The sequence below is a fragment of the Ptiloglossa arizonensis genome, chromosome 13, assembly GCF_051014685.1.
Source record: "Ptiloglossa arizonensis isolate GNS036 chromosome 13, iyPtiAriz1_principal, whole genome shotgun sequence".
NCBI lineage: Eukaryota > Metazoa > Arthropoda > Insecta > Hymenoptera > Colletidae > Ptiloglossa > Ptiloglossa arizonensis.
In genome coordinates, this window is record NC_135060.1 from 3,111,265 (window position 1) to 3,124,701 (window position 13,437).

The window sequence follows — 13,437 nt, forward strand, 5'->3', positions numbered from 1 at the left end:
AATGTTCAAGGTCTGAAAATTGTCGAATGTTTAACTCAAAGGTAAACCGAGAATTTTACACTTTTCCAAAGTACAGTATCAACGAAGTGAACTTTTTATAACCGTCCAAAGTACAAGAAAAATTTAAGCTGTAAAATGAGTCGACAAGTCAAAGGAATAAATATATTCGAAAATCGTAAATTTTAAATTCCGTTAAAATAAATTATATATACTATTCCTTTTCTAATAATTCTCATTATCAATTATTTTCGTTTATATCCGATTACTTTTCTCGTAACGATTTTCGCGATATCTCGAATATTCGTATTCCTATGTACAGACAAATAATGATGCATACTCTGCAAACATAATCAAAGAATAGACTCTAATTACCTCTAAAATTCTCGACTCTGTAATAAACGAACTTCCACTGTATCTTCACATCCAACCAATTATTTCTTTCCCCATATTTGGCTTGGCCATCCATCGTGCCCGGTTTATACTCCTGGCGCGCGGAAGTAAGAATCAGAACGATATACGGGCACACATAATCGCTCAGCTGGCGCAAACGGAGTACACAGATATATTACACATAAGCCGAGAGGCACTCTACTTAGCAACGCGGTAGTTCAGACCGGCACCGGCTGAAATTCAGTTAGTTTGAACGTGGCCAAGCCGGGAATTGAATTAACAAAGTTAATTCTCATTCTGGCAAAGGACCGCGAGGTCCAGGAAGCGAGAGACGGTAAGAGACCAAGAATATTCCTGCCAGACCACCTCCTGGCTTAGTGAATACGAAACAAGGAGTAACGCAAATCTAATCTTTCGTAACATTCGCCGGAAACTCGCGGTTGAAACCCAGGAACGTTTTAATCGTCCCGTTGATCGTTATTAGTTCTCATCGTCCGGAAAGAAGACGTGGAAGTATCGCGTAATGCGAAAAAGAAAAATAAAACGGTGTACAAAGTGAACATGCACGGTGTAACGTATCAATTATACACGATCGATCGCGAAAATGTTCGGTTTAGTTTTACTTTCCGTGTTCTTTATCTTAAGTGAATACACGACAATCTAAATAAAATTACTGTTACGTTACAGTTTCGATTTAACCAAAAAGTACGGTTGTACGAATAATTGGTGATTTTGATCTCGCGAAAATATTAGAACATTGTACAAATTAAAGTCGAGAAACGATATTCAGTAATAGTATTCGGTAAACTAGTTATATTTGTGCGGCCGAGTGTGTTCTCATTATAATACGCATCAAGATACGTTTTTCGTAATGATTGTGTAACCGTTCGAAAAAACTTGGAAAATTCCTCTGATTTAATAGCGTTTAGCCATCTCGTGACATTTCCCTGAATATCGCACGCAGATGGAAAACGCTGACGTTTTAATTTCAATTTCAATTTCGAAACGCGAAAGAAGTCAGTTGAATCCAGCTCGGAGGACTTTTATTTTTACTCGTGAAAAAATGTTGTTTCAATTTGTTCCAGTGACTATTACTTTCTCGCACGTAAGGAATACATGTTCACATTTTTTGAATTTTTTATCTCGTACGATTCGAGTGTCCGACAAGTTTCCGTTTATTTTATATTCTTTCTCTACGGTTCCCGCGTTAATTCTCGGTACATTTTGTGTATTGCATTATTTAATTCTATACGCTCAGTTGTGAATAAAATTATGCTTTTTGAAGCTACGTCAACGAATAAAAAGATTTTCACCATTCTCGAATGCACGGTTGAAACATCAAAACAATTTTCGTGTATTTTCCGTTTGAAGCTACATCAACGAATAAAAAGATTTCCACGATTCACGAATGCACAGTTGAAACATCGAAACAAACAATTTTCGTATATTTCCTTATCCAAGAATAACAAAAAATTCGTTGTATCATCGTTTGCACGATTTAAAGAATGTAGATGTTAAGAGTAACTTGTTCAATTTCTTCTTCATTTTTTATTAACGCATACACGTATCATTGTTCATTACGAAAATCCAAAACTTCTTTAACGAAACTTTCTCATTTGTCCAGTGGCTCTGAATGATTGCATTAAAGGGGCGAAACTTTGGTAGTTTCGTTCAACGTAAAGCATCGTCGCTAAAAGATATATGTATTATACAATACGTATTGTTTATTTTTCTCTACCCTGGAAACCTGCACGGTTTAACGAACGAGTAAAAGTCGTTCGTTGCGAGTGTTTCGTCTCGTTGTTGGTAAGAATGAACTATTATCCAAGGTAGTCACGGTAGAAATTGATTTGCCGCGACGTAGCAAGTTAACTTACTTGGAAGCTTCGGGTGAAAAATATGAGAGGTTCGATTACAAAGGTACGTCTCGGGAAGTCGAAGTGAAACGATAAGGTTTGCAGAACGAAAGCTAAATCAAAGAGAGCGGGTCTCGCGATTGAATTTCATGATTCGGTCGTTTTATTTCATCCGTTCGATTGTCCGTAGGTAGCTTCTTTTTCAATTTATACGGGGAACGAAATGCGAACGTTTAATGGACGTACCGCGATTTAATTAGGGAAACAAATACGGTGTACACGTAGAACGTAAAATTGATTTACAAACATTTGCGTGGTTTCGTGCTTGGACGCTCAGCGCCGCGAGAAAAGCGCAAATGAAAAACAAGAAAACATCCAGCGTGGCGAGGCGTTCCGTTTACAAACATGCTGCACCGCTGGATTGCGAATTAATTGGAAAATGAATAAACCGGGGAACGGGCGTTAAAGGATTCGTTGAATAATGGAAGGAAATTGAATCGATACTTGATGCGCTACTGGCGCGCGTATTAATGCTTCTACACCGAAAAATAACGCGTTGTTGTACTTTCGGGCTCATTATAATTTCCAAACAATTTCGAAGTCCTGAAATATCCTACGTTTAGACACTTGTAAACTGCGACATGTATAAGAGAGATAATAATTATAGGAGCATCGTTTTAAATCTTTCATCTTAGGCACAGATATTTTCTTTCTTCTTAAACGAGCTTCTTCCAAACTGTTTGACAACCACTATTACAAGTGGAGCCGTTAAATATTTTTTTTTTTAATGTCTAGTTCTTTTATGATAGAATTCTAAGAATAAAAGTATTTGGGTATATTTATTCAAATTCAACAGTTTCCAAAGTTACTAATGTTGTAGAATCTTTATCGTTATTGGCCTTAAAGCGTTTTGGATTCGTTACAAAAAACGGTACATCGTTCTAGGTTCGCTGGTCAATAGTTAATATAAACTGTATATCATGAATGGATTCATAAACTCACGCAGACTTAAGAGCGATGCATTAGGATTAGACACTTAAACTTACGGAACGTAAAAGCGGCTAAGTGTTAATTAGTCGAGATTCTTCCATACAGAAGTAATTTCGCAACATCAAATCGCGTATAAGGCAGTGTTTACTCAACGTCGTTTCTTGTGGTTAATGTAACACTTATTCAAGCAACGGAATGAAACGTTCTCGCGATTAATTAAGATTTTAACATTGCTCGGTACTATGACGCACGTACCGATAACAATGATAACACTGAGTATTTAAGTAGAATACGATTATCTGAATTGCACCGAACAATGTTGAACCGTTATCGATAGATAATTATTGACCAAGTATAATTCGTGAAACAAGCACTCAGTTTTCTCTAACATTAGATCGGTCAATGTACAGAAATCTAAACACAAATAGAAACAGTAAATTATTCAGAGCTTGTACGTTGGTCAAGGTTTAGTCGAGAAGAATTAAAAATCATAGACACGCTCAAGTTCCAATTATGGACAACATTAATGTCCACACGTGCCCTAATGGTCTAACTGGAGACCATACCGACCAAAGAATTAACTGGGAACCCGTACAACTTGGTGATTCAATTAGGAATGTATGGCAATCCAGTAGGCCAACTATGAACCCTCTATCTTCTAGTAGTCCGATCAGGAACTTGTGAACACCTGTTGGTTCAACCAGGAACTCATGAAACTCAAAACCAATGTTCAATCGGAAACTCTGTATCTACCAGAAGTCCAACTAGAGGCTAAATACGCACCAAAAGTTCAATCGGGTACCCTAGAACCGTGAACTAGGAACTTAACATATCCATAATAATCAATACTAATCATAAAATATAAAAGAAGAGAAACTTATCTAAATACTTTCCAAATTTCAACGTTCTGTCTTTTTAAACAAACTCGTAGTATACTCGAGTGTATAAACGTTTAATTAAATTACATATTTTCAATTTTGGAAAACGAAATGACTTTCCGAACAACCCAATAGAATAGTGAGCGAAGAGTATTGTTCAATGTAGTACTGTTCGATAAGTTTCAATAGAAGTGAGAGAATACTTACTATTGGCTTGTTCCTCGAGTGATTTCGTTTTTTTTCGGTGAAAATGAAACACGATTTTTCTAGAATGTAGAAAAATTTAATTAGATTACGTATTCTCAATTTTGGAAAACGAAATGACTCTCCGAACAACCCAATAGAATAGTGAGCGAACAGTGTTGTTCAATGTAGTACTGTTCGATAAGTTTCAATAGAAGTGAGAAAATACTTACTATTGGCTTGTTCCTCGAGTGATTTCGTTTTTTTTCGGTGAAAATGAAACACGATTTTTCTAAAGTGTACAAACATTTAATCAAATGACATATTCTCAATTTTGGAAAACGAAACGACTCACCGAAGAAGCCAATACATCTTCGTCCGCTACCCCTACGACCGCGACTAAATTAAATGAACGATACCCGGTAGGTACGTTCCACGGCAGAAGCGTCTCTCCCTTATTTCCAAAGTTCCATCCCGTCTCCGTGATTACGTTCCACCCCCACACCTAGCCAACCCGATCGATTTGTAAGTGCTCAATGCATTCCTCGCCCTCATCTTTGAGCAAAGACGAGGGCTAGACCAGACCAGACCAGAGGCCGGTCCCGCGCATCTACGTTCGGACAATTTCGGTCCGCACCGCACCGAAAGGATGAGAGAGACCCCCAGACCAACGTCTTCGGTATTTAATAAACATTCCACGAAACCCGCAGTTTTGCCGCGATCCGATACCGCGATGGACAAAAGGGATAGCAGCACTCGAGAGGGTAGTATCGTGGCGTGCCAGATGACGCTGGGGGAGCACGAAATTTTTCCCTCGAAAATAATTCCAAGGGGAGACAGGACGAAGCTTTCGTTCAATTTTCACGGTGCTTCGTGGAAAATCTGATCCGGTCGGAGCAACCGAGTATCCGGTTAAATTACGAAAGTAATTAAATCATTAACAAGGGACGAGTTTGCGACGCAATCGACGGATACGTACAGGGTTTCCACGGTCTCGTCTATAGCCTATTCTACTTCACCTGTTCCTTCGCCTCGCCTTCTGTACAGGGCGTTTCCTTTATCGCGGCTATCCGGAACGGTTCGGTCCGTCCTTTTCTTTTAGTAAAGTGGTAAATGATCGTTTCCAAGGGATACCTGGAATAAATCGATTCTCTTTCGAAGCTCAGTTTCGCTTTCTTTTCAACGAGCTATAACATATTTTTAGTGTCGTATATATGTAGATTATAAAGGAACAAATTTAACAAATTTAACAATTTATATATTAGGTTGTTCGGAAAGTGATTTCGTTCTCCAAAATGGAGAATGTATAATTTAACGTAATGTTTATACACTCTAAAAGAATCGTGTTTCATTTTCACAAAAAAAAAAAGAAAATGACTTTCCGAACAACCCAATGTATAAATGACCTCGAATAACGAAAATATTTATAGAGGAAAAACGAGTTGTACACAATTTTCGTCTCTCGATGGAAATATCAATTCTTGCCTCATTGTTCGTTATTTTGTTCATTTTTATCTTACCGGGCACACGATCAATTACTTTCAAGCGATAATGTAATGTATGCGCGTCTGTGTAAATTTCTTTTTCTCTCTGTCTCTGTCCGGTTTTCTGCTTTGTACTTTTGTTAAATTTTATTTTGTTTCGGAATCCTTTGACCACATTCTCGGTATCCGATCACTGCCCGTTTAATTCGGCATTGATCAATTCCGTACATGCGATTACCGAGTGTTCTCGTGCGAAAAAGGACCGCGCTCACGTGTGAATCCTTTGAAAGTATTAAAGTTCAAACATCATTTTGTACAAAGGGTTGCAATTAACTATTTAAAGAATTAGTCGTTTGCCACGTTTTGCAATTAGAGTCTGCGCGTATAATGGAAGAATTTAGCGAGGAAAGGGACGTCGATGGTTCTACACTGTTTCGTGAAATTTGGTGAAAAATGCAATCGATTAAACCCAAACGACGAACACGTTCTCTCGTAGTTTTTAATTATCGTTACGATTGATTCTATCGATTTATTTTAATTCATCCATCGGAACGAAGTTTACTTTCTTTACAAATATACCGAATTTAATTTTTGTCCTTTCGAAATTCGGTTTTTGTAACTAAATGTAAGTCAATATATCGGAATAACGAAGAAAATTTATTCAGGAAGAACTTAGGGTTCTATTTTAAATAAATTTCTTACTATAGTTTTCAACCCTTGTCTTAGTACAATAAATATGTATATTTGTGTGTAAACATAGAGGAAAATTATTAGTAATTATTTCGACTAGGTTCGTTTTGTTTCCCAGCTTGAATTTATGTACAATTTCATACTGTATTGTGTACAGAGTTTACCTTCTCGATCTGCATATTCCCATCGATGGGAATAATTCCCCCGATTCATAGAAAGGAAATGGCCGATGTAATCGAGCTTTCTTCCGACACAGACCTTCTTCCAGCTAGTTTTTTCTTCATTTTCTTCGGAGTTTGTAATTGCTTCACCGAGGACGAACGTTCTCGTGTTTTTCTTAATATTCTGCCGATCGATATTAACGCTTTTAATTGTAGAAAAGGACATTCTTTTACAAACAACTGATGTCATCTTTACCTGGCTTGTCATAACCGCTAAATGTTTCAAATTTATGCATACACTTTGAGGTAAGAGATCTCGTACACTCAAAAACTGAATATCTTTCTACTTCGAAGAATAATTCTACAATGCATACAGTAACTAAATTTTGAATTATCCTTGAACAAATGTATCGATAACGTTACTTTTCCTTACGGTCCGAGTCTTCCTGGCTCGACAAAGAAGAACCGTACGCAAAATCTGGGAACACGCGAAATCAACGAATAGAATTCAACGTACCGAATTTAACACAGCGAAATCTCGTAAAAAAAAAAAAGAAAAAACGCTCTCCGTACCTCGACGGACGATAATATCGATCATCGTCGCGATATTTCATCGCGGTTGCGGGGTTAATTCGCGTACACCCTTGGGTTCGAATCCAGTGAAAACAGAGACCTTCCGTTCGGTAGCTACGTACCTATCCATCGTACGTCTCGCCCCGTGTGCTTTCCACGTCGAGGAGGGTACGCATGAATAATAAAGAAATATGCAAAGAGCCCGCACTTCCTATTCATTCGAATTGTATCAATTAAACGGGGCCAGACGGGAGACAGGAAGGTCATTGACCGGTATCAGTTTCACTCCAACAGCCCCGTCCTTTGTATTCGTGGCGACTTTCTCCGCGAGAGCGAACCGAAAGGTATTTTTCCACTAAAAAGGAGCACGGGCTGGGAGTATTAATGCAGACCGGAGGCCCCCCGTCGCACGTTGTAAAGGTGCATCCGTTGGTGGAAAATGCGCGAGCGTGGAAAACGTGTGCGAGGAGAGCAGATCGAACGGTGGTTTTCGAGCAAGGGACGAAAGAGAGACACACACAGAGAGAGAGAGAGAGAGAGAGAGAGAGAGAGAGAGAGAGAGAGAGAGAGAGAGAGAGAGAGAGAGAGAGAGAGAGCCACGAAAGGGTAAGAGAGCCGCGGATAGAGATATTCAGAGATGCAGTCGGCTACTTTACGTCGCTGCAGGAGACCCTATGCGACGCTGAATTTACATAAGCGGCTTTTCTCCGGGCGAAGCTTTTCTCTTGGTCCTAAACAAATATTGACCGGGCTACCTTCGCCTCTTCTCGCCACCTGTCATCGTCAAATGGTCTTTAGCTGACCAGGCGCATTATAACGTGAACATTAAACGGGAAGACTGCGTGACAAATAACTCGGTGATGCTCCGGACCCGAGGCTTCGGTTAGAATCGATTACGAAATTCTTAGCGGATTCACGGATCGATGGAGCTCGACCGAGATGGACTCGTTGCGATTTTCAAGAGGCATCGGACACTACGTTGCGCGAATCGATAACGAGGTGCGAGTCCGATCGAAGAATTGCGGGAGAATACCGTACCTCCTCGATAGGAGTCGCGAAACTGACTTCTATCGGAGACTTTTAACGAGTACGCGATTTTATTGCTGGTAGGAGATATCTTCTCGTCGGTGAATTTTAACTAGTAGACGATTTTAATAAGGAGTTGATCTCTTTACGCTATTTGTAGCCAAGTGTCACATGTATCGCTGAGCGAGAAGTGTGAAGGAGATGCACAAGAGAGCGAGTGAGATAGAATTTTAGCACCGAGTGTCACACTACGTGTGTACTGTATTCTAATGGCGAAGTGTTTTTGGCAGAAGTGAGTTCAAAGATTACGTTGATTGAAAATAATTCGAACGAGGTGGTGTTTGGGTTCCATTGGCGATACTTGAAATAAAAAAGTACAATGCCTGCATACATTGCATACATCTTATAGAAAAATATAAAAAAATGAAATATTCGCATTGGTAATATTCGCTAGGATTGGAATCATTCGAATAGTTTGTACTACTTATAAATGAATAGAAACCTATTCGTTTGTAATTTTGTTAAGAACTTTGAAATGTTGTTCGAATCGCGAATATTGTTGTTAAATCCTTTTTCATTTTCGTCACACCTCGCTATTGTCGATTAATATATCAATTTCGCGAAACTGATCACTTTTATCTTGCAGCTGTCTTATAAAGTACTTAAAGTATGTAATTCTCGCAGAATGAAAAATGGTTTATTTTACGATTTTTTGATGCGACCACCAATGAACATTAATCGTATATTTAACGCTCGAAGGATCACGTTGACGACGTAAAAATCTCTCTGTCCCTTGAAATCACGGGTCCATCTTGAATCACTTGTTGCGACTGTACATGTGCGTACGTACTGTATATTTCATGACCTTATTTCATGAGGTTAATTCTTAACGACGGACCACTTAATTTCATTTTCTTCCTTCTGAATCTACCACGTTCATATAGTGGCCAGTTTGTGTTTAATTAAATCAATAAAGACGGGACGAAAATGAAATAGTTAAATTAAAGAAACAAGTCGGGTTCCTTTTCAATGTTCATAATATAAAAATTGTGGTTGCGATTGGACGAATTAAAATGCCTATGAACGTGCCGTTGAAATAATATATAAATAGAATAATGTATAATTTAAAATAGAATATTCCTCGATTTCTCAAATAATGGAAACCATTTTGTTGCTCAAGAATTAATAAGAAACGTGGAAAATAACGTAAAAAGAGAAACCGTATAACTTGTAAAAATTAATTTTCCGAATAGTTACCACTTCACCTCAAAGAATCTATGCAAGGAGTAAATGGTGTGCAGTTGGTGAACACTTTCTCCGCACAGTTACCAAACTTTCCCGAAAGTTTTTACGGCTTAATGTAAACTTATAAGTCTATTTACCTCAAAGACGTGTATTGAGATAAGCGTTTTTTAATCGTTTGTAAATCGAGCGTGCAATAAGAAAATAAAGAGAGATCTTTGAGAAACTTTCCAAGGATGACTATCGAACAAGTTTGATATAATTATTTTCGGATCGTTCGAAGACATCGCTTAGAATGGTGTCGAAACACGTATCAGTCTTTTCATTAGTTGCATCTAAATCGATTAAACGACGAGATTGCTAATTTTGTCGTAACCTTTTTGTTGCAGAACGCAAGCTGTTCGTTGGCATGCTGTCGAAGAAATTCACCGAAAATGACGTCAGGAACATGTTCAGTGTCTATGGGACTATCGAAGAGTGCTCGGTGCTGAGGGACAGCACCGGAAAGAGTAAAGCCTGTGCCTTCGTTACCTTCGCTAGTAAACAATACGCCATCAACGCCATTAAAGCTCTTCATCACTCGCAAACGATGGAGGTCAGTAGAATTAACACGCAGCGGTTTCGCACGTATGCACTATTTCGTTCACTCGTGGTAGTTCTCGAAATAATTGCAACGTTAATAATCGTACCATATCGGTTAAAATTCCTGCTCTTCCTGGATAATAAAATATTCGTAATATTTTGAAAATGTCTCGAGTTGAAAAATAATTCAATAGCCACTGTACGATTTCAAATCGTACCTGTTGAAAATTTATTACAGATACAGAGTCCAATTCTCATTTTTCTTGCGAACGTCTTTGAAATTCTCTTCGAAGTAACTTTTTTATTTTCTTACGAAGAATTGGCGTTAATTAACATCAACGCGGAAGAAATTACGAGAAATTTGAATTCATCGTCTACTTTGCATTACATCGGTCTGCGTTGTAACAATACCGGGAAAAATATTAATTTAGACTTGTAAATATTGGTATAAGTAACTTCCTATTTACTTTTTCATTTCAATGTTAATTCCTCTTTATTCTGAAAAAGACTCGAAACACGCCGTCGAGAATGTTTAGTATAATACTATCCTTGCATCGAGTAATATTTTTACTGTATAACAATCAGTATATATATATATATAATGTGTGCTATTTACATTGGTGGTGTCTACACAAGGTCAATAGTATTGCCAATATTCGATATTGCACAGTATCTAGGGATGCTGTTGTGTATCGATGCAATATATTGAAACAATCAAAAAGTGTTCGATACCATTGAAGCTCTCTGAACCTACCGAAAATATATACCGTATAAATATATAGTATAAAGTGTGCGAGGGAAAAGATTGAAAATATTGTTTCCCTCCGTAATTGTATATGCTTCCCTCCGTTTCGTATATGGTTCTCGGTACGATTGACACAATATTATTACTTCGATAATATTGATCGTGCGTGTGTACCTACACACAATAATCAGGTTGCTTGTGTTACAGTGTGCGCCACGGGTCTCGTGTACCGGCCACATAAATTATAATTGCCAGAATTTATTAAGCTACGGTAGAAGCGAAAGGTGATGGCGAATCATCGGTTTCCCATCGCGGGGACATCAACGGAACGTTTGAATCGACGTCGAGCTGAAAGTGGTCGGCCCGTACGTTCCCAATTAAATAAATAAAGAAAAGTTAGCGAACGAGGGCGGAGTCAAACGGAGCACGGCCCTCGTGGAAGAGGAGAAAACGAGAGAAAGAGAAAAGCGGGAGATTCGTTAAGTGTACGCGGCTCGTTTCTTTTCATAGCGGTTCAATGAGGTCGTCGGACATTGGCTCGGTGCCATTATCACCCGAGGAAACGTCCGTGCATCCACAACCCCGGCTATACAGTCACCTCGACTCGATGATATACCAATTTAACTCGGGCTAACCGAAACCGAGCAAAGAAAACCTCTCGAACGGCCCGACACCTCGATGATTCGAAACGCGCGCCGAGACTTTCCCGACCGCTTCTTTTCCGATCGCTCGTCCCAGCTCTCCTCACCCTTTCTTCTTCTTCTTCTCTCTCGTCTTCTTCGTGGGCTCTCAGTGTCTCTAGGAATCGTAACCGTCGCGCGCTCTAGAAGCTCTCAGCCGACCGAAATTCGAGCAGTATCGAACAAGGTTACCGTCAATTTTTCGTTACCTTGGAATTTTATACGGTGCTTTCTTATACGTAATTTGAAAAAATCGAGAACGAAGGGGAAGAATACGAATTGGACGTTATTTCGAAGTGCTAGGATCGATGTAATAATTTTCTAGCGTTACATAATTTTAAAGTAATCCTTTCTGCGCAAGGCTCAGGGTTCAACGTTCGATTCGTAAAGGTTGAACAGAGTGATTTGTTTTCTTCCCTCTCGCCTTCTTTGTTGATTCTCCACGGCTGTTGGAACGATAACTGTCGCGCGTGCAAGTAACCGCGTCCCGGAAACTCCCAGTCGACCGAAATTCGAGAAACGAAATATCAAAGGAGGTTATTGTCGATTTTTTGTTACCCCGGGATTTCGTACGGTGTCCCCAAATACGCGTTGGGAACGTATGTTGAAAAAACACATCGAAAATGTAGAATAAAATTTGTTTGCACAAGGCTCAGGGTTCGGTGTTTAGTTTGTATACATTCACGTGGAGGCAATTTTTCCAAGCCTTCGACCTTCTTTCTGTCGCGGGTCGAGGCCGGGGCTCGTGTACACGACGAGGAGAGCCAACGGGGTACGCTAAGAGAGAGCGAGACAGAACAACAACCAGCGAACCTCGGTCTAGTTACGTTCAACAGTCGGCAGCCGCGAGCGATCATTATTGCGGCCAAGATGAATCATCCGTTAAACAAGATGAGAATTTTTATAGTTTTCATTACTCCTTTGTGACGGTATCGTCAACGAATCGACGATGCCCTCGCGGTGAAAATGAGTCCAAACACGACCCTCTTCGGACTATTTTTAGTTACTTTTAATTATACGTGGTAAATTACAAGTTTTCTTCTAAAAGCAATTTTTACTTATCAATTATTACTTCTGTGCATTGTATACAGATACGATATACACAATTTAAGTGATCCATAAAACGGGATTTTTTTTAATACACGTATACCCTACATATTTTCAAAATTCATCGTTTAGAAAACAACGTTCACCAAATTTTATTCTATATTTTTATTTTATATTTTTATTCTATATTTTGTTTCTATATTTTTATTCTATACTTTTATTTATTTTTGCGCAAAGATTGCCCCTTTTTGGTTGAACTACGAGTGAAGGAACAACCTATAATTTTGCAGTTGTTTCAATTTTTCTGTAACGAAGACGAACTAATAATTCCGTGACTCGAACCTCGTTTTTTTTTCGATCGGTCTACGTAGCGAGAAAGTCTGCGTACTTAAAGCAGTCTTGATTGTCTCTTAACGCATTTTAAACCGGGCACATAACAGTGCGATGACTCAGAGCTTCGTTCAAATAAAACCGACAGTCATTCACCTAGGTTATACAGTGTCCCGAAATAGGTAGTACAATCCGAAAGAAGGCGATTCCTCTCGAGAAAGTCTATTGAAAATGTGGATTCGATTTTTTTTAACGATTTCGTTTCCGAGAAATAAAATTTAGAAATTTATGAAGCGACTCGATCGAGTCCCAACTCTGTGCGTCTCTTACAAATCCTTGTCACGTTTGTGTTCACAGTGTACGTAATTGCAATTGAGAATTAAAATCTTGACAATCCAAGTGATATTTTAAAAGGAAAAATCTACTTTGTAGATTGAAACGACAGTTTGTTCTGTACGTTCATTATGCGATATTCTTCGTTAACTCGGTGAGTACTGCGGATGCTTATAGCAACCTTGCATATGTAAAGAAGAAGAAACGTTCTAAGAAACAATTCAATATTCTTAAAGGTGTGGACATC

At 38.8% G+C, this 13,437-nt stretch overlaps 1 protein-coding gene across 9 annotated transcripts in view; it reads left to right on the forward strand.

The window, feature by feature from the left end:
• Positions 1-13,437, forward strand: part of LOC143153767 (CUGBP Elav-like family member 1-A) — a 529,867-nt gene that overhangs the window by 492,400 nt on the left and 24,030 nt on the right. For all 9 annotated transcript variants that reach the window (XM_076325287.1, XM_076325289.1, XM_076325292.1 and 6 more), the window contains one exon: positions 9,863-10,068. In XM_076325287.1, the coding sequence (XP_076181402.1) occupies positions 9,863-10,068 (206 nt within the window). The remainder of the gene's footprint in view (positions 1-9,862; positions 10,069-13,437) is intronic.